Raw genomic sequence first — 26,588 nt, 5'->3', positions numbered from 1 at the left:
AGAGTATTAAATATTTAGAAAAAAATCTCTACTATTAGATTAATGCATCATGTCATAAACAAAGAATATAGGTCAGCTGCATTTGAAAGATTATAAGGCTGAAGCACAGCTCTAAGATGATGCACTGATAGGCTTTGTGAAGCTGTAAGCCTAATGCATAAAAACAAACAAAAAACTTACCAAAGATAAAACAGACTCATATTTATAAGATTCTACAAAAGTGTTAAAAAATTGCAAGTCAGATTCATACAACAATATTATATAATATATAAATAAAAATGAGAGCATTTAGCTTGGAAGTGAATTTCAACACATTCTACGGCCAGTAGGAAGGAGTCAGTTGAAAGTGAATGGACAGTGCAATACACTAAGAGGATAATACAATTCCTAAACACCCAAAACCACTTACAGGATAGTGTAAAACTCCATTCATTATTTCATGAAAATTGTAAGAAAAGTTCAAAAGTTATAAAATGTACAGACAATAAAACATATTTTATCTTTGCTTATATTTACTAAAATAAATATTCGTTGAACTTCCAGTACCTCAAGCTTGTGCCCTGTCTGTCTGCAGAACCACCACCACAACGGCTAAAGGATCCTTTCCAGAATGGATGCTGCAACAGGTCTGTCCAATTCAGCCTTTGGAAAAGCAACAAACATAAAAGCAGTGGCTAAGTCCAACTGCACAGACACATACCAGACTAGGTTTTGAACACAGTGACACTATAGAGCAGTTAATCCTGTTGTTTGCTTCTATTTGGACAACAAGCAGGTTTTCTTACAGGACAAACTTATGCCTTAAATCAGAACAGAAAATTCACACAACAGAGCTATGTGCATGAAGGAAACTGCAGAGTTAATCCCACATGTAAATTGTCTGACATACCCTACAACTTATAGCTCTAAATTATTTAACAATTGAACTGTACCAGGTTTAAGTTAAAGCCTAATGAAATACAGGTGGCTATTGCTCTGGAAAAGCAAAGCCATGCAATTCCAAACTGCCTATCATTCTGTCACAAAGTTATCTATTTAGCACCAGGTACAAAACAAACAAACAAAAAATGCACTTAATGAAAACATTAATTCTATATGTCTTCATCTAAGAAAAAGCATAGTTTGCTCTTTTATACAAGGGATGAAATTTTTTTTGCATTCTTTTTCATCTACAAAATACTATACTTACAGTATCACAATAATTATGTTCTCCAGAGGTGACAATATAAACAGCTGTCATGGATTAGGCAGTTTACCTTTTCTGAGGATCCTTTTGAAGTAACCCATCAAGCAAACTTATGAACTCAGGAGAAGGTTTGTGAAAAGCAAAACCTGTAAAGGGAAGCACTTAAGATCAGTATTAGATAGCAAAAACCATCATCACCCAATGTAAACCACACTATTTTACAGATCATGCTAAAAAACTTTCTTGATAGTAATCTCTGAAAACAAACCTGAATGTATAAAGGATCTGAAACATTTGCATGTCAAAGAATCCTCAAAAAAAACCCCAAAACAGACTACTAATGATTGGACATCAAACAAATAATAATTTTATTTTATTTGTAACTTTATAAAAAAAAGCACCCTCCAATTATCAAATAGCTACCAGGAAGAAATTAAGCAGAGTTAAAATCTGCTTAAATTGAAAAAGAGCGACTAATATATTAGGATATCTGTGAATAACACTGATGCCCAGAATGACCAAGATAAAAAATTCCATCCCAGTAAGTAGATACAGTGTTAACAATTAAAGTAAATTGTATATGTCGCCATCAAAAGGGAAACAAGCATTCATCACTAACAGGGAATTATCACAGGAAGGCATTGCTAATATTCACTTTGGATAACTGATTGCTGCAACCAGCCTCAGAACAAAAAGGGCAAACCAAAGCTTTGTAGTATTATTGTGGCTTGATCCATTGAATAACAACAGAACCCTACTGTCTGATCCTGGTCGCAATGGATCTTCAGATAAAATCTTTTCAATTAATTCAGAACGGCTTTCTGACAGGAATGGTGGTTTTCCTACAAACAAACAGAAGTGGATTTCACAGATTAGGCAAACTTCAAAATGGTTGTAAGGTACAATGATTTATCATGAGCTCATTTTCCTGAGAAAGCATCCAAAGAAATAAACAATCTCAGTCTGAGTACTATTTATCAAGTTTTCTTGTCAATTTAAATTCCAAATCTTTGATTAAATTCTTTCATCATGAACAGCAAAAGAAACCACAGACATAAGAGGCACCAAAAACGTCTTGATGACGTTTTTGACCATGATAGCATAAGACAACAGGAAAAGACAGAAATCTCTGTATCTGTGTTACTGTGTTGACCCAACAGATCCGTGTTTTGCTTAAGGTTTAAGAAGGCTGCAGTATAATTCTCTTCTGTGATGAAGCTTCCTTCTAGCTGAAGCTATGGGTATTTTATGTGCAGGGAACCAAATTACTCTAGTTTTACAATAATGAGGCAGTTTCCTCTTTCAAAGGTTAAAATAATGCACACAGAGCTTAATACCAAGGAGATAAAAAACACTACACTGTCAGAATTTGAGGGCTGCCATAATTTTAAATAATAGTATTTAAACCCTATATGTTGGTTAGTATTGCTGTCAATAGCAGCACTTAAAAGTATTGTTTCACCTGATTATTGGATAAAGACACTTTTTTGTTTTTTAAGCACAGTTAGTAGCTTTTTCAAGAAATCTTCAAAACCTGTCTCAAGTTTTCCTATGTCATAACTTCCTTACACAGTTCATCAGAATTTACTCTGGGACTATAAACTATGTTTCCATTATCACAGATACTAAATAGATATACAAACTTACAACCTGAGAACATTTCATAAAGTAAACATCCCAGGGACCACAGATCACTGGCTTTGCAGAAGTTGTCGCCCTTTATTACTTCAGGAGCTGTGTATAATGGAAAGCCTACAAAATACAGAATGTATAATTAATGCTTTGGTTATTCATTCAGCATTCACCTTTTTCAACACTTCAAACTTTGTCTCCAAACATCACCAAGCTATAGATTATCTTCACTCAACATAAAAGAAATCTGAAATAGCAAATGTAGGTAGTTTCCAATGAACTTCCCTGCTACACTTTCACTGGATTATGTAGGATTAAATATGCTATTTTGTTGTTTATTTCACTTCAGTTACTAAACTGACTTGTGCTGCACTTTTCAAACACAGTGATTACTGCAAAGAATGTTTTGATTTGCTTTAACAGCTTTAAGAGCCAAGCAATTTGAGCAGAATGGCAAATCATTCTCACGTGAGTAACAGAAATAATTACTTTACATTAGATTTGGGGTTTCTTTTTTTTAAAGCTATCCCAAGAAATAAACCTTCACAAACTTAGTAAACTCTGTTACAAAAACAAGGTAGCTATCCAATGAAATCACTGATCTAAACAGTTACGGCTCTTTTCCCACTAAAACCTTATTAAAACATCACATATCAAATTATAGCAGCTTATTCACAAATCTCTTTTGTTTGATACAGGAATAAAATTTACAGTTCCTATTTCTACAGTAGTTCCCATCACTTCTCAAAAATCTCTAAAGAAATTATACTAACTCAGTAAAAATACCATCTCCATAGTCCCTTAAAAAGTTTGCTTTGGGTTCTTTTCTTCTTGGGTTTTATTTTTTTAAATGACAAAAGCTCATTAACACACATATCAAAACAGTTCCGAAGAGCAACAGGAAAGAGATTAGATTTGTATTTCTTCCTGAATAAAGACCTGATCTTGGTCTTGTTATTTCCAGTGTGGAAATAATAAGAAGGAGGAGCAAGGAGAGCTCTCTTTGTTCTCAAAAGATATTACGAAGAATTCTGTTGTTTCTGGTAAAAGGAACTGATATATGGGACATCGTTATCTTAGAAATAGAGGTCTATGAGATGTTCCAAAATTATGACTAGTAAAAGATTCAGAAGATTAAAAACAAGTTTCCGAATTTTTCACATTTAATGAAAAAAAAACCCCATGGTATTTGCAGTCTACTATATTTCTGTTGTTATCTAAATAAACAATGAAGCACAGTAACTTTCTCAGACCTTAAAACGAAATTATCATTCTTTAAGGTAGTGAAAGAATTGACCTCAAGCTAGAAATAACCTAGAGCAGGTGCACCAAAAAGGACAATGAAAGTACACCAGTGCAGTGCCCAATAAAAGAAGCAATAGTTCTGTGTAGTACTTCCTGAATTTTCTGTCTACTTTTAACTCTAACTTTGTGGAATTTAATTCCAGATCTTATAAAGAGCACCTGCAGCACAAGCTTTTTAGAAGTCCATAAATAATTCCATAGCTCAATTTTTTTCTGAGACAAAACAGGATTAATTCTAAATAATTTTTCTTTATCATAATCACTGGTATTCCAACTTCCATTCTGTCTCTTTGGTGTAAGTTAATTCCAGCTAGTAAAAATCTCATACCTTGAACTATACTTTTAAAGTATGTTTGCACAGTGTTTTCATTAATATCTTCACCTTCTTCAGCTCCAGCTAAAGCAAAAACTTTTTCCAAGTCTTCACCATCTGCTCTAGCCCGGCAAAAACTACTGAATTTCAAAGTGCCAGACCCTTCCAGTAGAATCTATTAGAACAAACAAAATCCAATATGCTAGTATCATATACTAAAACTGACATTTCCAAGATGAAATAGTTTATTATAAAAATAATCCCAATCTCAAACCATTTAAGTACATAGAGAGGATCACTATAACCAAAAACACTGAAGTTTTTCTTTTAAGTCAATGCCAATAGTATCTTTTTCTTATAACCAGAAGTACCCCAATAGAACCCTTAAGAGGTTCAATATGCACTTTTGTTTACTCATTATTAAATCTAAATAAACAATGATGCTACTAGAGAAAAGATAGTTAAAGTAGAGCAAAACTTCATAGGAACATATAAGTCTAGTAAAACCAAAGAGGGCTTCATTTGAGAAAAAAAAAAAAGAATTTGTCTCATTTTACATAGCAGAAACTTCCACAGATTTTGTCTGATGATGATGAGAGTTTTCTCTGGCCAGCCACTGCCTATTCTTTCAACTAAAAACTTCATAATCTCAAAAACCTTGTTTAGAGAAATAGACCATTCAGCCAGAAGCAGGGGGCAGGGCACAGAAGAAGTATTAACTTTAGCATTTTACTTTCTGTTGAAATGAGCACTTTACAGCAGCATTCTTCTTTGGAAGACTACTGAGTCATCTACACAATGTATTTTTAATGCTTTTAGGTCCACAAATGACAGGAACTGAGTAGAATTGTGGAAGATTTTACCAAAAATTAAGACAATGGCAACTTGATCATTTATAGAACAAGGTCAAAACCAATTACTATTAAGCAAAAAAAAAATTATTATAGTCAATTTTATTCTGGTGACTACATGAATTAAAAACAAACAGATTTTAGCAAACCTCTACATAAATTACAGACATACACAAAATGAGAAACTACATAAAGACTTGTATTTTTATACAAAAATAAGATGATAGTTTCCATGGTGTGTGCAAATAATATAGAAATCTATTAACAAAGAAACTTTAGTTAAATTTACTCTGTCATTAGCATTTTCCATGACTGCAAAAATATTCTGCAGCATGATAGAATAATAACAAATTTATATCTCCAAGGATAGAGAAGTAAAATCTTTCATTAAATGAAACCAGTACACCAAGTTAAAAGGAATATATCACATTGTATCAGATATATACCAAGTAAAGAAATCAATTATATCATAAAATACTCAAGCTACAGACTTGTCTCTGATTGTCTTCACATATATTATAAAACAACCTCACAACTGAGGTAAGCTTCTTCCAAATGGTAAAATACAAATAATAAAATAAACGCTGAGAGCATGAAAAGTAACATCCAGTGTCCCTATAGATAAAATCCCTCCTCACCTTTCCAGGTTTCAATTCACAATAGATAATTCCATGCTTATGAATATGGTATAAACCAGTAACCAGATCAATACCAAATTCTCTCACCACATCTTCTGGTAAACACTCATCCTGAGCAATGACAGATTTTAGAGAACCACCTGAAATACATAAAGTCAGCAAGTGCATAAAAAGAAGAGGTCACACAAGTAATGCCCAAATACATAAACTTCAAAATATGTCAATCAAAAACCAGTATCACTAGATATTAAAAATATTTCTTGATATCTAATAGTTACAAAATCTAAGATGTACAAAAAATTTATTTTTAGTACTGTGAAAAAATCTGAATTTTATTCAGAATAAAACTGACTACATGACTTCAAAACTACTTCAATATTATTTTACAAAGGAAACAGAAGGGAAAAAAGAAATCCAGAAACTTCACAGTGTAATAGTACTCCATGCTTTTATTAAAATTCCTTAACCAGATTCCTGATGCAGAAGTTAAAAGAATACATAATACCAACAGCAGGCTATCAACTTATAAGAACAATTGCTAAAACTAAGGGCAAGCCATTTTCCAGTTAAACTGTTTCCATAATATGGCCAAACTCACAAAGAACAAAAGCACTGAAAACACCAACACAGAAATATTTTGCATCTGATAACAGAAACTATCTTTGAGACAAGTAAGAGAAATCTTCCATACTTCAAAAGTATTTTTCAAGTCTCAACAAAATTAAGAATAAATCCACATCTTATTCTAAGTAAGTTAGCTCCAAGACACTCACCTTACAGCAAGCCATAAAACTGCAAGGTAAAACACCTGATAATTTTTCAACAATAAAAGGCTGCCTGTCTAATAATTGAAATATGTACCCCAAAGTTAGACTAAGGAAATAGACCAAAGCCTCCATATGAGCCATTAAAATCACTTTTAATCACTGAAAGAATGACCTGATTTTTTTTGTCAGAACTCGTAAGTTCTCTTCTTCAGTAATTTTTCAAACAGAATTCTGGATAAATAAAAAGGCTGAGTGTAACATCGACTTTTACTATTAAACAAACTCCAAAATCCTAACATGCATCACATGTATATTGGCTCTCTTTTCTTTCCTTTCCATATGGAGGAAAGCATGCTGTCAGAAGTTTAAAACATGCAGCCATCACAATTAAAGAAAGCTTTACAAGATTCCTTTAATAGATTGACAAGAACTTATCAAAACTAAGCGAACACTTAATGCAGTTTGGGTTCTCAGAGTTTCCAAATTATAATTTTAACATAGAAATCAAAATACTTATACTGAATAGGAAAACAATTTAAATCATTCTCTTTAGCTGCTGAATTGCCCTTTGAATAAAAATTAATTTTAAAAATATTAAGTCATTAGAACTGATTTGCTCCTTGATGTCTTTTAAAGGAGAATGCCAAAGCAGCCAGTCCTTGGAAAATTTCCCAAGTAATTTTTACTGACCTACCTTCTGACTATTCACAGATGTATAATTTGCCTTTATGTTCCCTGATTGGCCTTCTCTCTTCAGCTCTTAAAAACCAGCATTATGTAACTCAACTAACTTTTCAAAGAGGCATACAGTGAAGCAGAGGAGAAGCATGATTTCAATTGATTTCTAACAATGTTTCCAAGAGCAAAACCACTTTTATATATAAACAGAATTCTCAAGTTAATAATCAGAGAAGTACACTTTTTTCAAAGATCTAAGCATTTGTTGTGGAGAAGCTGCAAGAAATCTCTTATAAATACTCATTCTATAAATGTTTACCTTTGAGCTCATCTTACCTGTGCATAATTCCACTACAAGCCAGAGATGGTTGCTTGTTTCATACCATTCATAAAATGTCACGATATTCTTATGTGTGAGTCCCTGAGTCAGACGAATCTAGAGCGACATTTTTAACATATTTAAGTGGGGGAAAGACATAAATGTATACATATGCACTTGAGGCATGGAAACAAGAAACAATACAATCTACTCTAAATTAGCTCTAGATTATTTGTTCTCTTGCCTTTTCTAGTGCACTAACATTATTCTTCAAATATTTTATGTTACATGTATGTTGAGAAAAGATAACTTTCCTCACAGACCCTGCCCAACTCACCTGTTTTTAAAATACAGAAAAAAAACTAGTATGTTCCCAACTCAAAATTATAAATATTATTGAACTTTCCTGCACCACTAAATAATAAACTGGAAATTAGAATTTGGAGTCAAACTTGCACTCCTACATTTTTTTTCAATAATAATACAAATGAGAGATAATACAGCAAGAAGAAGTGAAAAGAAGCTTTACCATCATTCTTAATCTTGTCAAAGAAAACCACTCAAAAGACCCCAAAATCTGTATTTCTATAACAGCTACATGGCCTAATCTCTGGCTTCTAACAGAAGCCTTTTTCTTGCTGGAGTGGTATGTAAGGTATCCCCAAGAGATTTGTAAGGTCAATACAGTCCTAAGAACAAAAAAGGTCCCAAGAAATGATCTTTGAAACAATGAGAGGGAATATGAAACGGTGTAATGGTGTTTGCAGGGGTTCCAGGACAAGGGAAGAGACGACAATCTTGACTCCATGTTTCAGAAGGCTGATTTATTATTTTATGATATATATTATATTAAAAGAAATTTATATATTAAAACTATACTAAAAGAATAGGAGAAAGGAATGGAATGATAATAAAATCTTGTGACTGACCAGAGAGTCCAAGACAGCTGGACTGTGATTGGCCATTAATTTAGAACAACCACATGAGACCAATCAAAGATGCACCTGGTGCATTCCACAGCAGCAGATAATTATTATTTACATTTAGTTTCTGAGCCTCTCAGCTTCTCAGGAGAAAAGCTCCTAATTAAAGGATTTTTCATAAAATATGTCTGTGACAAAACTGTATCCATTTTGCATGGAGAGGTTTCAGTATGCAGGTGGGGAGGTCTGCAGGACTGGCTGCTGTGAGAAGCTGCTGGAAGCCTCCTGTGTCTGGCAGAGCCAATCTCAGCCAGCTCCAAGACAGACCCACTGCTGGCCAACGCCAACCCACCTGTGATGGTGGCAGCACTTCCAGAATAACATTTAAAAAGGGGGAAAAACACTCATGTATAACAGCAGCAGGGGAGAGGAGTGAGAATGTGTGATAGAAACAACCCTGCAGACACCAAGGTCAGTGCAGAACTAGGGGCAGAAGGCGCTCCAGGAGCTGAGCAGAGATTCCCCTGCAGTCCTTGGTGAAAGCCAGTGAGGCAAAGCCTCCCTCTGCAGCCCAGGGAGGTGCCTGGCAGAGCACAGACCCACCTGCAGCCTGTGGTGAACCCCACTCTAGAGCAGGTGGAAACCTGAGGGAGGCTGTGACTCTCTCTCAGATGTCTGTGCTGGAGCAGGCTCCTGGCAGGAGCTGCAGACCCATGGAGAGAGGAGCCCATGCAGGCTGCTGACAGGATGTGTAACCTGGGAACTCACACTGGAACAGCAGGTTCCTGAGGGACTGCACCCATGGAAAGAACATACATTGGAGCAGTGCATGAAGAACTGCAGGCTGTGGGAAGGACCAACACTGAAGAAGGTTGTGGAAGACTGTCTCCCATGGGAGGGACCCCTTGCTGGAGCAGGGGAAGAGCATGAGAAGAAAGGAGCAACAGAGATGGCATCTGCTGAACTGACCCCACTCCCCATCTCCCTGCATCTCTGGCAAGGGAGGAGAGAGAGAAAATTGGGAGTAAAGCTGAGCCCAGGAAGAAGGAGGGGTGGAAGAAAGGTGTTTTAAGATTCGTTTTGTTTACCATTATCCTACTCTGGCAATAAATTCAATTACTTTCCCTAAATCGAGTCTGTTTTGCCTGTGAAGGCAAGTGGAGAGTGATCTCTCCCTACTCTTATCTTGACCCATTCATTGTATTTTCTGACTCCTGTCCAGTTGAAGAAGGGAGTGATAGAGCGGATTTGGCGGGAACCTGGCATCCAGCCAAGGTTAACCCACTACAGAAACAAAATGTACCTACTGGAAAAATAAAATATTTGAACTGTACAACTGTATCAGTTTCCTTTCCAGACAGTATCATATTTAAAGCTTTGCCAAGGTTTTACAAACCAAAATTGATTCAGCTTAAATTATATTCTTTCATCCAAAAAAAATTCTTCTTGCTAAGCAAAAAATAGATTGTTTACTAGAAGTTATTGCTACCATTGGATTTGCACAACTAATAACAAAATAAAGCAAACCACCACGTGTAACTATTTTTACAAGTTCACTAACACATCACAGAAACAGAAAGACTGAAAACATGTGTTCATGCATGCAATCTAAAAACCAATAAAATCATATGAAGAAATATATACATTTTAAAAAGACTGTATTTAAAGAATAAGAACTTGAAATCTTGAGAAGCTGGTCTAAATGTGACAAACTCCATCTTAAAGAAAAACATTACACTTTTCTATAACTTGTGCAACCAGAATTTTTAGGCTGTATTTTTTTCCCAGATTTAGCAGGAAAAGAAACCCCATTACTTACCCAGTTTGCTACTCCAACTCTCTTGCATTTATCAGTGCAAATAATGGCAACAAAATTAATTGTCCCTTTTCTTCTACCTTTATAAACAACTGTCGTATTTCCTCTTCCAATCTCCTCATACAAAACAAAGTTCTCCATGCTTTAGGACACTTCACAGGCAACAGACTGGAAACATGGCACTAATCTCATAAACAAATAAACCTAAAGAAAGGAGGAGAAAGGGGAAGCCTTCAAATTTAATGACCATTCACGTATAGTAGTCACCCCCCTCATTACCATGAATAGGGATTCCATACTTCCGGAAAGATTGGATACAATTGCTTTGCAGATGACCTCCTCTCAGGAAATGTGATCAAAATTTTGAAAAGGTGAATTTTACACTTCCAAAGATCATATTCAAAAAGTAATAGACTGGCTAGTAGATACAAATTCTAAATGGTATTATCTGTAAAAATGCAAGAGGGTACAGGGAAAAGAGAATAGTCTCTGATTCTCAAGAGTAATGGCTATGCCTTTATTCCAGCACACAAACCAATGGAGCATAGAATCATAAAATCATAGAATGGCTTGGGTTGGAAGGGACCTTAAAGATCATCTTGTTCCAACGCCCCTGCTGCGTGCAGGAACACATGCCACCAGAACACTGTACTCAATGTCCTGTTCAAGCAGGCCTTGCACCCTGCCAGGGATGGGACACCCACAGCTTCTCTGACACACAAAACAGACTTTCAACAGATGGATTTTGAGATAAAATAGAGATCAGTTAAACTGATACAAAAGGTGAAAGATGAAGTAAGAAGGCCGTCATGGAAGCCTCCCAAGCCACCACCTGTAACGAAGCAGGAGTGAACCCCCACAGAAGCATCCAAACCAGCAGCCTCCAGGCACCGAGGGAATTGATTTGCTCTGGGCTGCATACAGGACCAGCACAGCAAGGACACGCGGTTCCCTCTCTTTACGGGAGAATGGCCAAACCGCTCCGAGCACGACCCGCGATCTCCTGCGCTCCCAGCTCCGTTGGGGGCGGTCAGGCCTGAGGCGCTGCACGGCGGCACCGCAGACGCAGCCGCCTCCCGACCCACTTGCAGCACAGGGGAGCGGGCCGTGGGGTCTCGGGAGCGCTCCAGCCGGGGGTTCCAGCCCCGCCCCGGGTCCGCTCCCGCACCTTGGACAGAGGGACGGCGGCGGAGGGAACGAGAGGGCGGTGAGGGATGGGGGAGGCGGTGAGGGAGGCGGTGAGGGGGGCGGTGAGGGGATGGGGTCAGGGATGCGTGAGGGGCCGCTGGGCGCGCGCGCTCCGCCGCGTAACGGCCGCGAACGTGCGCGGGAAAGGGGGGAAAGGTGCGAGAGCCGTACCTGGGTGCGGGGATGGAACCGGCGGGAAAAGGGAAAGGTGCGAGAGCCGTACCTGGGTGCGGAATGGAGCCGGAGGGAAAGGGGAAAGGTGCGAGATCCGTACCTGTGTGTGGAGATGGAGCCGGAGGGAAAGGGGGAAAGGTGCGAGAGCCGCACCTGTGCCGGGGATGGACCCATAGGGAAAGGTGCGAGAGCCGTACCTGTGTGCGGGGATGGACCCATAGGGAAAGGGGGAAAGGTGCGAGAGCCGCACCTGTGCCGGGGATGGACCCGGCGGGAAAGGATGGGAACGACAGCCGTACTTGTGTGCGGGTTGGAGCCGGAGGGAAAGGTGGAAAGGTACGAGAGCCGCACTGGTGCCGGGGATGGACCCGGCGGGAAAGAGGGGGAACGACAGCCGTACCTGTGTGCGGGGATAGAACGGGTGGGAAAGGGTGGGAACGACAGCCGCACCTGTGCGGGGGATAGACCCGGCGGGAAAGCAGGAGAGGAATGACAGCCGTAGTGCGGCGCGAGATGGATCACGGCCACGCCGCCGCCATCAACCGAAACAGCGGAGCCCCGCCCCCGGGACGGAGTCTCCCATGCCCCGGTGCCAGTGTCCGGACGGGACACTGGTCCCTGCGCGCCACAAAATACTGACAAGCGGGAAAGGCACCGGCTCAGCAGGCAGAGTGACTCCGGGAACCGGAGCGTTTTGCTGTCCTTTATTCCAGCTGGAACGCACCGCCAGATCCCACCGGGCTGCGCCCCCGCACCCCCCGCACGCTGCTCGGATGGTCGCCACCGCAGCCCCGTTTCCAGGAGACGGCGCCGGACGCCGGAAGCAGAGTGGAGCCCCATTGGGCTCAGGGGCGCCTACGTGAGGGCGGGACCACCGGGCGGCGAGCGGGGAGGGGGCAGGAAGGTCCCGGATGTTGGTGTGGGGAGCACCGGGGGCTGGAGCGTCCGTCGGGAAAGGCCGGGTGCCGCTGGCAGCCCGTGGTGGGGGGCTGCTCTGTGCAACCTCCGCAGGCACAGCGGCAGATAGCGTCCTCAGCCCTGCCGCGGCCTTCTGCAGGCGCCTAAGTGAGGGACATTTTTCTTGTGACCAAATTCAGCCTTTGAAACAAGCTTTTTCTATGTTTAACAACAGCGTGGAGTTTTCACTTCTTTTTTCACGGGGATCTGGAGAAATTTTTTTTCTTGTTCGATTTTGTTTTTGTAAGGCCCTTGAAAAATCCCTTTTCTTCTGGGCATCATCTGGAACTGTGGTCACAGGACAAAGTGAAAGGAAGTAGATTTGGGTTAGATATTAGGCCAAAAATTCTTTGCTGTGAGAGTGGTGAGGTGCTGTCACAGCTCGCCCAAAGAAGCTGTGGATGTCCCATCCCTGGAATTGTTCAAGGTTGGATGGGGCTTTGAGCAACCTAGTATGGTGAAAGGTTGGGCACAGCAGGGAGTTGGAACTAGATGGTCTTTGAGGTCCCTTTCAACTCAAACCATTCTCTGATTCTAACAAAACATTTAAAAGCCTTTACTCTAGAGCAAGCGGTAAATAATTAAACTTTTTTCTCATTGTCTCACCTTTATTTTGACCTCCTAACAGGTTTGAACCCATTGATGCATTTCAACCAATATTGATAAAAGAAAAGTACACTTACAGGAAGGATTCAATGTTTCTTCTAGGCAGCATCATAACAGATGATCAGTTTTTTTACTCCCACTCTCGAGAAGACTTCAGCATGATTTTAAACCCCTGTAATATGGAAAAGGGAAAAAACAAAACAAAACAAAACAAACATGAAATCCCTCTTTATTGTTGACAAAAAGGTCAACATGAGCCAGCATTGTGGGCTGGCAGCCCACAAATCCAGAGGTAGCCTGGATTGCATCAAGAGGAGCATGGCCAGCAGGGCGAGGGAGGTGATTCATTCTGTCCCTGTACTCTCTGTTCTGGTGAGACTCTACCTTGAGTGCTGCATCCAGCTCTGGTGCCTTCAAAATAAGAAAGACATGGAAGTGTTGGAGCAAGTCCAGGGAAGGTCATGAAGGGATAAGGGGACTGGAACACCTCTTCTATGAAGACAGGCTGAGAAAATTGGTGCTCTGTCCCATTTTACACTGCAAGTTTTCAGTAATTGCAGAGGTGACTTGTAATTATCAATGAAGGTATACAGCTTTGAAACTGCACAAGTGAGATAATTTTTCCATTCTGTTTTTAATGTAAATGAGTGGTTGACTAGATATAAATAAACCAAATGCGTAAGTAGACATCACTTTCTATTAATAAGCACAAGAAAAGTATGCTTTGAAGAGGAATTTATTTAGATGTCAGAAAAATGTGTATTTTATCTGTGGTTGTGATAAGAATGACTAATATAAAGAAGGAATGGAGTATTAGCTCATTTGCACACAAGTCCTGGCAGCAGTTCAATAGCACATCTTAGAATAAGTCAATTTCATTGTCCCTGTCCAAGAAGATAAAACTAAGCCACAATAACTATCAAGTTACTGTATTTTCTTCCAGATTTCTCATTTTTTGTCCTATGTACACTTTCTGTTAAATTAGTCCTGGTTAGGGATTGGTTTTATGCAAAGGAGTTAAATACTCCATTTTGGGGGAGTGAGATTGTATGAACTTTAACATGAATGAAGTCTGCTGAAATCTTCATATAATACTGGCAATAGCACTACAAAATAGAGCGAGAGAAATACACTAAAATAAACATTTAAAAAAGTTTAGTAACACTTGAACCATAGATTTATAGCTTTTGAAATTAAATGTCTCTATGATAAAAAATTCCAGTACAGTTAAAGGCAGACATAGGGAGATACGTTGACTTATTCCACCTTTTTTTCCAACCCCTCCTTATTAGGAACTAGGAGCACTTTTTTATTGTTGATACACATTTCATTACATGTCCATATGTTTTTACAATCTGGGTGCTCAGTTTCAATATACTCCAGATGGAGAATTTTCTCTTTGATTTCGTGTAAAAATGGAGGAGTCGCTCTTCAAACATGTTGCTTCAGGTATGAGAGTAATCTTGCAGAAATAAAGTATTACAAGTACAGATCAGGGTTGTAATTAAAAGACTCTTATCTTTGGCCTTTTAGTTACTCTTTCAGTTTGTCACTCCTGAGTTTATCCTGTTACTTAACATGACTTCAAGCATTGTACTCAACTGCAGTGAACTTTTCTATGGGAATATTTTCAGCATTCAAGAACGGAATGCAAAATATTCTCTTGTCTTGTTTGCACCATTTCAATACTCCTAGCAATCTGTGCAGCAAACTCAGCCTTGCTATTTGCCTGGCTATTTAGACGGGACAGTCAGATGTAATCAAATTCTTGTTCTCAAATAAATATATGATCTAATTTAAGGCAAACTGAGATCTCGTGATTGCAAGCACATAGTTCAGGCATGCTTAAACACTTCACTGCTCTTCCCTCAATGGGTACTGCACAAGTCTCTGACATTTTGCCTGGTTCTCAAAAGTCTGAGCAGTAGCCTTTAATTTTGAGGTGTATTTCCATGTTTTGTAAGATGTGTTCTTCAGTGTGCTCTAATGCCTGTTGAAAATGCTATACAATTGTTTTATTTTGCCATATGTACTAGCTTTTCTTCCCCCCCCCCCCCCAGATATCATGATTACTCATGCTCTATCCCATCTTGTTAGTACATGGTGTTTATTTCTATTCCAGACTGACCCCATTCTCAAGAGAATTTCTATTCTCGGCATCTAGGGTATGATGATTCAGTTGCTCAAATAAAATACTCCTATGTTCCATTTGCCTTGACAGTACTGTTATTCCTGAGAAGTGCATAAAGCCACTTTTTTGTTGTTTGACACTTTTGGCAGATTGGTGGACATGGGCACATCTTTATCTCATGTTTTTTATTTTCAGATTATTTTCCAATGTCCTGTTGAAATTGGCACATATTTTCATTGTTTGAGTGAAAAATTGTTACTTATTTTTGTATTTCTGTGGTAACATTAATATGTGATTATGATATTATCATTTTGATATGATATTATGATTTTGTTATCTTGGTTTTCTGGTACAACTCTCTTGTACTTACTGGTCCATCTCACATTCATGAAATAAATTCAAATTTTACTGTTTTAGTATCATATATTTCTAACATTTGAAAATAGCAATGACTTTTCAAATTCTTAGGTGCTTTCTGGGGTTCTTGTGTGAAAATTTTTTTCCCAATCAAAGAGTTATCCTCTACACTTTTGAGTATTGTAAACAGTTTGTGTTTTGCAATAATGTTTCAAAATTTGTCTCAGTGGTGAGGCGGTGGTTCAAAGTTTTGCCTCACTGGTGAGACAAAAAAATTACTAGTAGTTTCTTGTAAGATAGCAAGGCTCCAGATCTCAGCTCACTGGATCAACTTGCAAGGTCACCAATACTACATGTATGCCAGGCTTGTGTTTCCTCTTCCTCTGTTATGGTCTCAGTGCTTTGCATATGCCTAAAGTTGGAAAGAGATGTGGTGAGATATGCTGAAAATTTTAATACACTCTGAGTTAATACCTTTTAAGGTGGGCATATTACAAGGTATTTTTACCTTCCCAAAATAATTGGGTTTCCCTGGAAATCAGCAACTTCTCTGAATATGATACTGCAGTCAGGACCAACTTCCTTTTTGTTTGTTTATTTGTTTGTTTAGAGATGGGGTTAATTGCAATGGATTAGCACAGTTTTTGCCAGGCATTTCTCATATCACATTCCTGAGTATAATCAGCTCTGCTACTGGCATTCTGAGCCTGGCTGGCAGAGCTGATACTCTTCTGCTGTAAGGTTCACTACTAACAGCATCCTCAGCACCTAAGCCTGCTTGCTGGCTTCCAAAATATGATGATGACTGTCTTGCTGAGACAGAGAGGCTGAATAGGCCTTGACAATATTTTGCTTTCTCAGTGACTACCATTCCATTCATGTAATTTTGAGATTATGTAAAATTATTTCTTTTTGTGTGTATTTCAATGATCAAACCATTCCTTGTTTTAATGCAATAGATAGTGTGTTAAGCATGCTATGCTGGTTGTATTATTTTCATCTGTTCTAGGTATAACATGGCAGGAGAACATCCTGTTTTCTTCAATTACATCCAGCAGTTTGTACTCACTCAAGTCATGCTTCTTTATCACATATACAAATTCACTTTTCCAGCAGCAAGCAGTGGCTTTTATGTTGCATATTCTGAAGATTCAGACTGTATACTCAAAATATCTTTTGCTTTCTGATTAAAATTCCCAATGTCAGAAGTATTATCATCATTCCATGGTATAATTTTCATTTGACTTTTCTTGATTACATGGGTTTTTTCCTTTTCTTGCAAACTGCATGCCTGGCACATTTATCATTACCCCACTATCTAGCATTTCATTTCCTCTTTGTGTACTTGACTTCACTTATAATGCTAATCTGAGCTTTACAAACTATTTATTCCAACTTGCATCTCATTAATGCAAAATATGTGCAAAACCCCATCCTCTGAGTCACTCTTTGCCTCCATTTGTTTTTTTGGGTTTTTTTTCTCTAGCTGTAAGATCTGGAATAATGCTTCTTTTGCCATAATTATTATTTATGATCCACTATGAAGACTTTTTTTATGAATTTTCTCCTTAAAATATTTTCATCTTCATTTTATTTCTCTCCTCAGCTTATGTTTATGATTTAGCTGGTCCATGAAGTTACTTACGTATTTTATTTTTATTTAGCCTCTCATTTTCCATGTGTTTTTGCTCAAATCAGCATCAGCTCTCTTGAAGTCATAGTCAGAATGACACTTCAGGCCAATTCCATAATTTGGTACTGCTCCTGAAAGATGCAGCCCCTCTACAGGAAAGAAATTTCCAGCAGAGATGCAGTTGAAGAAGGGGAAGGCATTGGTGCTGCTTGATGCTAGCTGAAAGAAGCACAAAGCTCTGAACAAGAAAAGCTTTTCTGCTGATTTGATTCTTCCAGCAAAGGTAGCATTGAAGAACATCCTGTAAAACGAAATAAATAAATAAACAAAAAAACTCCTTCAAAACAAACAAAACCCCCAAACATCAAACAAGAAAAATCAGTCAAAAGTACTTACATTGTTAATTTTCACGTGCTCTGTGAGACAACTTGCAAGAATCTGTGTGTTTTGATACAGATTCAGGTAAAAGCAATGACAGCTTTACAAAAAGCACCATTTAAACAAGAAATGATGTTGTACAGGGAGTGTTTTGCAGACACTTTATAGATATTTTTAAAGAATTTGCAGGATTACTTAGTTCATGCTATTATAAAAGTGTGAGAAATGGGGCCAGCAACACCAGGTACCAGCAGGAAGACCAAAAAGAGAAAGCACTGCAACTCCTTTCTTCTTAACTCCGTGGCAGCTATTCAGAAACACAGGGTATGTTTTAGAGATTTTTTTTCTCTCCAAACGCTTGTTAATGCCCACTGGAATTAGTTTGTTCTCTGAGATTAAAATCGTTTACCCCACAATTGCAGCTGCAATTGGAGTCTTCAGCTGGCAAACTAATCAGAGATTTCTTAAACTGGTTTCAAATGCTTTTAAAGCTTTTATTGTATTCTTTGATTACTCTTCAGGGCCTATAAAAGAGGTTCTACAGACAGCGAATGGTGAGGATTAGAAGAAAAACATCAGCACACTCGCTCGCTGAAAAGTACATTTAAAAGGTCCTGTATTTTATCAGGGTGGAAATAAAGTCTCTTCTAGAGATGTAATCAAGGAAGCAAAATTGAGAATGAATATGAAAATATCATGTGATGATAATATCATATATGATAAAATCAAGAATAGAGAGGAAATGGAAAAGATAATGAAATCAGAAGGAGAGCAGTGAAATCTAGGAAACTTTTTGCAAGTAGTTGGTTACCGCATCAATTGCCAGCTTTGGAATTATTAGGTGGAAATTGAGCTGGTGATAGAAATGCAGAGGAGTATGCTTACATGCACTATAGCACAACATGACCAAAAAATCATCAGGAGGATTTGGCACAGCACTGCCAAACAATTGCTACCATGTCATATTGCCAGTGTACAGATGCACACCTAGCAGGCAAGGGCCTGGCAATCCCATAGCCCCAAGTTCTCTTTTCCACATACTGTGTTTGAGTGTAAATAGTGTGTGTCATTGCCATTTCTCCCACTGTGAAGGACTTCTGCTCACTTTAACAAGAGTCTTTTCAGTCTCAGCAGTACATCTCAAATCCTTGTTCCTTACAGACGTGACAGGTCAATTGGTTCTTCTCAATAAGAAACCTACAAGCATGCACACTTGTTTCTCGCTGTGTTTGGTGTGAATATTCACTTTTCTACTTCCTGGTTTTCCCTCTGCCTTCTCTTTTTTTTTTTTTTTTTTTTTTTTTCTCAGCATTTGATTTTCTTCCTGGGCTGGATTCCAAAGTGCTTCTGTTCTGTGTCTTCCTCTGTTTTTCTGGAACTGAAAGCTTGTTTTTTTTTTTTACCCCTCTGCTTCTCATTTGTAGTATGTAAAGCACAGAGCAAACTTTTGTTCCTCATAATTACTTCTCCTTCACTGTACAGACCATTAGTCCTCACTGCTGTCTCACTGGCCTTATGTTACACATTATAACGAGTTCCCAGCTGCTGCTTTGGGGCTCCATCCATCTTTTGCAACCTCTCAGTCTTGTTTCCTCTCTTGTGCAACCTCTGTCACTCATCTGAGTTCAGAGTTAGCTGTTTCAGTATTAATCAGAAAAGAACCCTTTTTTAAAGCTTCCTGATTTAGTGTGCTCACTGGCAAGTGTCACATGTATTCAAGATTTAACACAAAGGGAGCGATGGGAAGACTCAGCTAAGGGTGAGAAGTGAAGGCACCAACTTTTTTGTTAGACTTCTTAGCAGTAACATGGACTTTCTGTTTTAGGGAGGATTAAGATGAGACTACTGAGATGATTTAAGAGTGCAAGGTTACCAGAGGGGTGGGTCCCTTTCCTCCCAGACTAATGGTTTCAACTCATCTTTTGTGCTCACTCCGTATTTCTATGATGTTAGGGTGAATCAGTTCAGTAACGGGGCAGAAAACCGACAAGAAAAAAATCCAGTTTTGTGTGAGGTTAGTAAACTGAGTCACTCACTGAGGAATCCTAAGCAGCAGAACCAGCCCTTGGAAAAAGCAGGAGTGCCTGTGTCCTCCGCAGGAGAAGTGGGGAGAGCAGCCTGCTCCTTTTGGCAGCAGCACCAAGCTTTTAAGTTGACTCACATGCCCCATTTAAATCACTAGCAGGGGATTTGCTCTGTAGACACGCCTGCTCAGAAGCCTGCTGCCTGAGAATCCTGTTGCCCTTGCAATATTTCTCCTCTTTTCTGCCACCCAAAAGCATACATCCCCATCTGGGATTCTCTTTGTTTGCATCTGTGAAGGGTTGGATAATTTCTTTTTATGGGTTATTCGGGGTCAAGCCCTGAATTCATTTACACTCTCTGGAGGTTATTCCATGCTTCTGGAATCCTGTCACCACCAGCAAGACTGCAACTTTTTTTTTTGGTCTTACCAGCTGTAACCTTGAACACAGTTCTATTCCTCCCTTGCCAGCAGACAGAAAAAGTCAAACCTTTCTCCAATAAATAGTTCTGTGAGCTGCAAATATATACAGTCCTGATTTGTTCTAGGTTTGTGACCTTTTTTCTCCCCATAAATATTGCATTTATCACAGGATAGGTTTGGAAGGGACCTCTGTAGATCATCTTGTCCAACCCCCCTGCCAAGGCAGAGTGAGCAAGAGCAGGTTATACAGGAACTCATCCAGGAGGGTTTTGAATGTCTCCAGAGAGGGAGATTCCATGACTTCCCTGGGCAGCCTGTTCAGTGCTCTGCCACCCTCAATGTAAAGAAGTTCCTCCTCATGTTCAGTTGAAACTTCCTGTGATTTAGTTTATGGCCATTGCTCCTTGTCCTGTCGCGGGGCACCACCAAAAAGAGTGGAAAAGAACTTGGACTTGAGACTTTTCTCTATATATGGCACATTCATAGCAAATATTTCCTTTGAGGATTTTCTGCTGTTTAATTTCTGTAATCATTCTTGCCCTCTCCGCCTCCCAGAGCAGCCCAGGTCGGTTGTGCGCGTCCCGGGAGCGGTGGGAGCAGTGCCGGGCAGCGCTGCCCGCGGCCGCGCTCGGGCTGCTCCGCACGGCCACAACCCCTCCCGCCCTCCGCGGCATCCTGGTCCGCCGCTGGCCCAGCCCGTCCCGCGGCAGGGGGCCGGTTGCCGGGCGACGCTCGGCCCCTCCTCCGCGGCAGGGCCGGGCCATGAGGTAATGGCCTCCGGGGGGCGGGAAAGGGAGCGCTGCGACTGCCGAGCCAGCGGCCGCCGAGGTGGCCGCCGGCGGCGCTCCCTGCCTCCCGCCCCTTCCTGCTGCCCCGCCGGCGGCGGGCGGCGCCGCAGCCCCCGAGGTGTCCGCGCCGCCCCGCCTCCTGAGGAGGCTGCGCGGCCGGAGGATCCCCGCGCTCGGCAGCGGCGGCGGAGAGTGCCCGGCGGCCGCCCCACGTGTGCTGCCGCCCGGCCGGAGGGGTTCGCAGCGGTCCCCGGGCGCCGCTGGGGAGCGGGGAGCTGGAGCGGCGGCGGCCTGGCAGCAGAGACCCGGGAGGAGGAGGGCACATGAGGCGCCGGCAGGAGGAGGGAGAAGCAGCAGCAGCCAGCCGGCCACTGCAGCCCCTGCGCTCTGCCCGCCCCGCACGCCGCGGCCTCTCAGCGGCGCGGGCCGGGGGCGAGCCGTGAGGGGGGAAGCAGCCCGGAGGTGGCCGCCGCCGGCAGCGAGGCTCCCCCGGCCCGCGGGGGCGCCGCCGCCCGCGCCCCGCCGCCCGGGGGGCCCGGAGCTGGGTGAGTGCGGCGGAGGGCGCGGGGGGACGGCGCGGGGCGGGCGGGGATGCGCGGCGGCACCGGCGCGGCCGCCTCTGGCCCCGCTCGCCCCCAGAGGAGCGAACGGGCGCGGGGGGCACTTGCCGGGGCTGCGGTGCGCGGGCGAGGCCTGCAGCGGTCGGCGAGCTGCGGAACGGGGGTGAGCAAGGTGCAGCCGCTCTTCCTTCTCTTCGGGCCCCTCGACCTTCACAGCCCGCTGGCTCGGGGGCGGGCGCTGCGCCTGGCTCTGCTGCCTGCGCTCTTTTGTCCCTTCCGCGCCCTGAAAGGAAAGAAGCACATGAGTGGAATTGCGTACCGAAGGTCAAGAATCGCTCGCAGAATTGTGCCTCTGCATTACTTACAGCTAAACTGCTGTTGTTCCCAGATACAGGGGCCCCTGCATGCAGAAGTAGCTTTCTAGCCATCGCAGAGGGACCTGCAAATACTGACTGGGTTTTTTCAGCGTTGGGGATTATGGATAGCTTTTGGCAGCATTCCACTGTTTAAAGTGACTAAAATATTCCATTATGGTTTTTTAACAAGTTTGAGATCTTGGCGTCTCTTTTGGTTTGCCTCTGACGATTTTGAAACTTCATCTATAGGGGAGTTTTTTTTCAGGTAAAAATAGGGAAGAGCTAGGAAATTTCCAAAGAAATGGAACATCTGTTAAAGAGAGGCAACCAGAGTTCATGTTCTCCCTCTCTCTGACTTCAGGAGAAGTCTCTGTGCAGACACTTTTTTCTGCCTTGCAATCTGTAACCTTATTTGAACCTTTCAGTCCGCTGAGATTAAGTCGTGGGTGTAATGGTTTTTGCAATCAGGAAAGCAGCAGAAAAAAAAAAAACACCAAAAAAAGCAAACAACAACAAAAAGTTGAAGCAAAACCAAACAGCAGTTACGATGACCAGTTTGCCATATGTACCTGTTTTACTGCTGTGTGTACACAGTTGCATTTACTGTTTGTAGTGCCCTGCCTTCTACCTGTGCTGGAATTACTCTGGGTTTAAACATGTTTGTCCTAGCAGGGCTCTTCGGAGTTACCAGAAGAAGCCTGGAGGAGAGAGTGTTGTCTCCAAGCCCAGGGACTGTATTCACAAAACCGTGCCCTCTCTGAAGCGCTGTAACCTGTTTTGACTGAGTCAGAGCAACCCGTGATGACAATAAGAAAATTATATTAAGCCATTAAGCTTACTTCACTGTTTTTCAATGAGCATCATTGCAAGCGAGGGAAACCAGGATGGTAAAAATCCTAGTGGAAGGCAAGAGTTTCCAGCTTTTAATGTGAACTACTGAGTGAAGACCAGACGGCTGTATGAACAGATAGAATGGATAGAATGTAAATTTCTGTTGAAGTAAAACAAAAGTTTCTGTCAGTTGCATGAATGAACTCGCACTTGCCAGCGGGTTGAACTGAATGATGGATGATAGTAGTGGAAAGAAGTAGGATCTCTGGCTCTAGTGCAAAAAAATCCAATGCCAGACAAAAATCATCTCTTCATCTTTTGTTCAATTATGAATAAAAAAATCATACTGCAACTTGGTGGCTGTTCTAGAGCACTGGGCAGCACAACAATATGCCCGGGAAGCATTAATGAGATTAGGCCCATGCATTTTTATATGTGATGCCCCATGTTTGATATGTGGGTGCTTAAAATCCCAGTGAAATATCCAGCTGCTGCTGCAGCCTCTGAGCCTCTGACTAGTTTAATCCAGAGTCCTGACTAATGAGGCAGACCAGGATGTGATACACAAGTTTTGCAGTGGATGTTAATGTTTGTTAACTTGGCACTCTGACAGTTTGTGGAACACAGGTGAGAGCTGGTGGGAGTAAGCGGACTTGCACGTACCAGAGAGCAAGATCAGATTGGAAGGATTTGCCTGGAACTGCTGGGAACTTCTGTTGTTCCTCTCTGCTGCTGTTCACGCCTGAGCTCCTTGCTGCTTCACACATTCTGTGTCCTGTAACAGATTACCAGCTGCTTTTGTAGAAGTAATTCGATCCTAATCTTTCAGTGTGCTCTGAGGATTTTAATTATACTCTGGCCAATCTGCTTTGGGATAGAATAATGAGATTAGTATTGCAGAAATTAGTGCAGGTTAAATATTTTTGTTTTAAATGCGTACTTGATCAATATTATTGTTTCTTACTGTTGTTGCTATTATACTGAAAAGGAAAAATGCTAAAACTTGTCACTGTGTCTGCTGTGATAGACTGTAAACTGAATGCAAGATACTTTTTTTTTTTTTAAATAGTTCTGTAGAAAGGATTTTCAGAGTCAGTGCTGTTGAGGCAGCATCTGCAATATTGAAAGGCAAGAGGTTAAAACCAAACCTGTTGCCCTTTCTGAAAGCTGTACACATTTTTCTTCAAAGCACTTTCCTTTGTTATTTAAATTTTTCCTTGGGAGAGGAGAGATAAATAAGCAGGAAGGCAGTCTGTGAGTTACATTTGTTTGAAATATATTTCTTCCCTAAATCTTTAAATTTTGTTGATCTCCGGGGTTGGGATTGGTTTAAGTGCTCCTTCTGCCCAGACCAGAAATAGCATTTGTAGGACCTCATTTGTTTTGGGCTGTCTAGGTGTTGTATGTTCTAAGTAATACTCAAGATTGGTAGTTTCTTGTTAATTTGCAGAGAACTGTGTATCCTTTGTTAAAATTTTTGAGCAATATAGCTTTCCCTCTGCCTCAGTAAAAATGAGTGCCTGCTCTAATAAGTCTCCTGTATTAGGCTGGGTGCTTAATTGGTCTGCCTTTGAGTAACCCTGTTTTAACTCTTACAAAACTGTCATTTGACTTCACACAGTACTTATTTCCCAATACTTCCACGTTAATGCAAGAACAACCAAACCGGTAGAGCTGGTCTGTACTATTGGGAGTCATGATAACCACAGTAGGGACATAGTAGCTGTGCTTTTTCCTCTTGGTCAGAAAAATGTTATTGATAGGTAGGCTTTTACAACTAGTTCTGTTTTCCTTTTTGAGCTGTTCCTTTTCTCCAGCTGTACCTGACAGTTCTGCCTCTGTAAGAAGTTTAGTGATGCCACCAAGATCAACATTTAAGAATAAATATGCTTAAATTGCATGTAAAATGGCCAAAGGCATAGTGGCATCATGCCCTGGGATGCTCATGTTGTTCTTTGATTCTGCTGAGAGTGAGATTGTCACTTGTGTTCTTCAGAAAGGCTGTGAAAAGGGGCAGGCTCTGGTAGTGACTGCACACCAAGTGGCTTTCAGAGTTGTCACAAAAACTTAGTAAGTAAGAGAACTACTTTCTAGTCACTAAATGACAGCGATAGCATGTCAGTTGTAGAAAGCTGAGTTACTGTATGAAGCTGGAATTGTAAAACTGGTGTGTGGTCTGCAGTGCCTGTGCTGTGAAGGTATGTTACCCTGGTCATGTACGGATCATTAAAACTCCACAGGCAATGCCACTGACACCTTGGAATGCTGCACCTGTATGGAGGCCTCAATTTTGTGTATTCAGTTGTGGGATCAGTGCTACTTGGAGAGATAAAAATCTTGAGAATGAACTTCCTGTTAGCATAGGCTTTCCAAGATACCAGTGGGTGTCTGATTCAAAGTCTTCCTGCTTACTCTGTGGTTTGACCGAGATAGCTGTGAGTTTACAAGCACTTTTATTTTACTTTGTAGTGAATAGCATGATATTTCCTAAGTTAATTTCAGGAGTTCACTGATACTGTTCTTTGTCTAAAACTGTCCTCTATTTGAACTTTGAATCATCAATACTCCTGTTTTTATTGGAGCCTATTGATTAGGGTGCAAAAAGTCATGCCATATAGTCATCCTGCTTATGGTTGACCAGCTAAGAGGCTTATTGATAGTACAAACAGATTAGCTGAGAGATAATTCTTAGATTCAATTATGTTGGCAGATTTGCTTTAGTTAAATCAGTGAGTGGCTGTACTGAAGCTGATTCTTTGCCTTATCTTGCAGCTTCTCTGGACAGGATTGTCTAACCGTGCTGTCAGTTAGATGCTGAAAACCCAAATGAGACTGATGCTCTATAACTGTCATGTGTTATTGTGTGCATATTTGGGGTTTTTTTTGTGATGATACTGATAGATTAATATGGTAGGGCCCTGTTGGTTTTGCTTGAGTTTATAGCAGAAGTTCAGAACACTATAACAGAGTATTAGAAAGAAGGAAGGAAATGTGGGAAGAGCTTGGTCTAAAAGCCCTTGCAAAGTTTCATTTTGGCTTATTTTGACATTAGACCATGATGCTGCCCAGCAGAGCAAATTTTCCCATGGCTGCGGATTCCCTCCTCTATCTCCTTCCATATTATGGTGCTTAGAATCGAGTCCTTGAGGCAGGCCAGAGCTGGTTTTGAGGGTAATTTTCAGCCTGTCCATCCTGGGCAGTGAGCAGCTGTTAGCAGGGAGCAAAGGAAGCAACAGTAGTAAGTGGATTGGACTTTGGTGTCAGGAGAGAGTAGTCTTTAGTGTATATGAGCTGATTTTGAAACTGCCACACTCCAAGCTCTGATATAATCAAACTAGTTGTGTGTTGGTAGATGAGATGCTGAAGCTGACAATAACTTGCTGCATATTTTTGTGCTTATGTCATGTTCTTGGCTCCAAGCACCTGTAGGAATAGAAGAGAGAAATACTGAGCTCTCCAGAAAGGTTGCTTCTTTGGTGGATTACAGCGTGGTTGAGATTGGAAGGGATTTCTGGAGTCATCAGGTCCAACCTGCCTGCTCAAGCAAGGTCATCCTTGAGCACTTGGCACAGGTCTGTGTCGTGACAGCATCTGAATATCTCCAAGGCTGGAGAATCCATTGCCTCCCTGAGCAACCTCAGTCAGTGCCTGGTCAGTCCCAAAGGGAAAAAATGTTCCTGGATGTTCAGAGGGAGCTGCTCATGTTTCAGTCTGTGTCCATCTCTCTGGTCTTGTCTAGGAACCACTGAAAGAAA

The 26,588-nt window shown here is 41.0% G+C and overlaps 2 protein-coding genes across 6 annotated transcripts in view; one reads left to right on the top strand and one right to left on the bottom strand.

Moving 5' to 3' along the window:
- The window catches only part of ULK4 (unc-51 like kinase 4), a 211,559-nt gene extending 199,241 nt beyond the window's left edge, over positions 1-12,318 (bottom strand). For 4 of the 5 annotated variants that reach the window (XR_010439137.1, XM_064704836.1, XM_064704840.1 and 1 more), the window contains exons 1-9: positions 12,191-12,318; positions 10,432-10,632; positions 7,707-7,806; positions 5,926-6,065; positions 4,452-4,611; positions 2,837-2,938; positions 1,945-2,028; positions 1,257-1,332; positions 547-642 (exon numbers count right to left, since the gene is read on the bottom strand). Coding sequence is in view for 4 of the 5 variants with exons in the window: in XM_064704836.1 (XP_064560906.1) it covers positions 547-642; positions 1,257-1,332; positions 1,945-2,028; positions 2,837-2,938; positions 4,452-4,611; positions 5,926-6,065; positions 7,707-7,806; positions 10,432-10,569 (896 nt within the window). In the remaining variant the exon portion in view is untranslated. The remainder of the gene's footprint in view (positions 1-546; positions 643-1,256; positions 1,333-1,944; positions 2,029-2,836; positions 2,939-4,451; positions 4,612-5,925; positions 6,066-7,706; positions 7,807-10,431; positions 10,633-12,190) is intronic. The other variant, XM_064704838.1, reaches the window with a different exon arrangement.
- A 9,123-nt stretch (positions 12,319-21,441) lies between these two features.
- TRAK1 (trafficking kinesin protein 1) overlaps positions 21,442-26,588 on the top strand; it is a 127,730-nt gene continuing 122,583 nt past the window's right edge. Inside the window, exon 1 of the mRNA XM_064704832.1 lies at positions 21,442-21,631. The gene's annotated coding sequence lies outside the window, so the exon portion shown is untranslated. The remainder of the gene's footprint in view (positions 21,632-26,588) is intronic.

The sequence above is a fragment of the Zonotrichia leucophrys genome, chromosome 2, assembly GCF_028769735.1.
Source record: "Zonotrichia leucophrys gambelii isolate GWCS_2022_RI chromosome 2, RI_Zleu_2.0, whole genome shotgun sequence".
Taxonomy (NCBI): Eukaryota; Metazoa; Chordata; class Aves; order Passeriformes; family Passerellidae; genus Zonotrichia; species Zonotrichia leucophrys.
The sequence above is the reverse complement of the archived record's forward strand: the minus strand, read 5'-3'. Positions and strand labels throughout refer to the sequence as shown.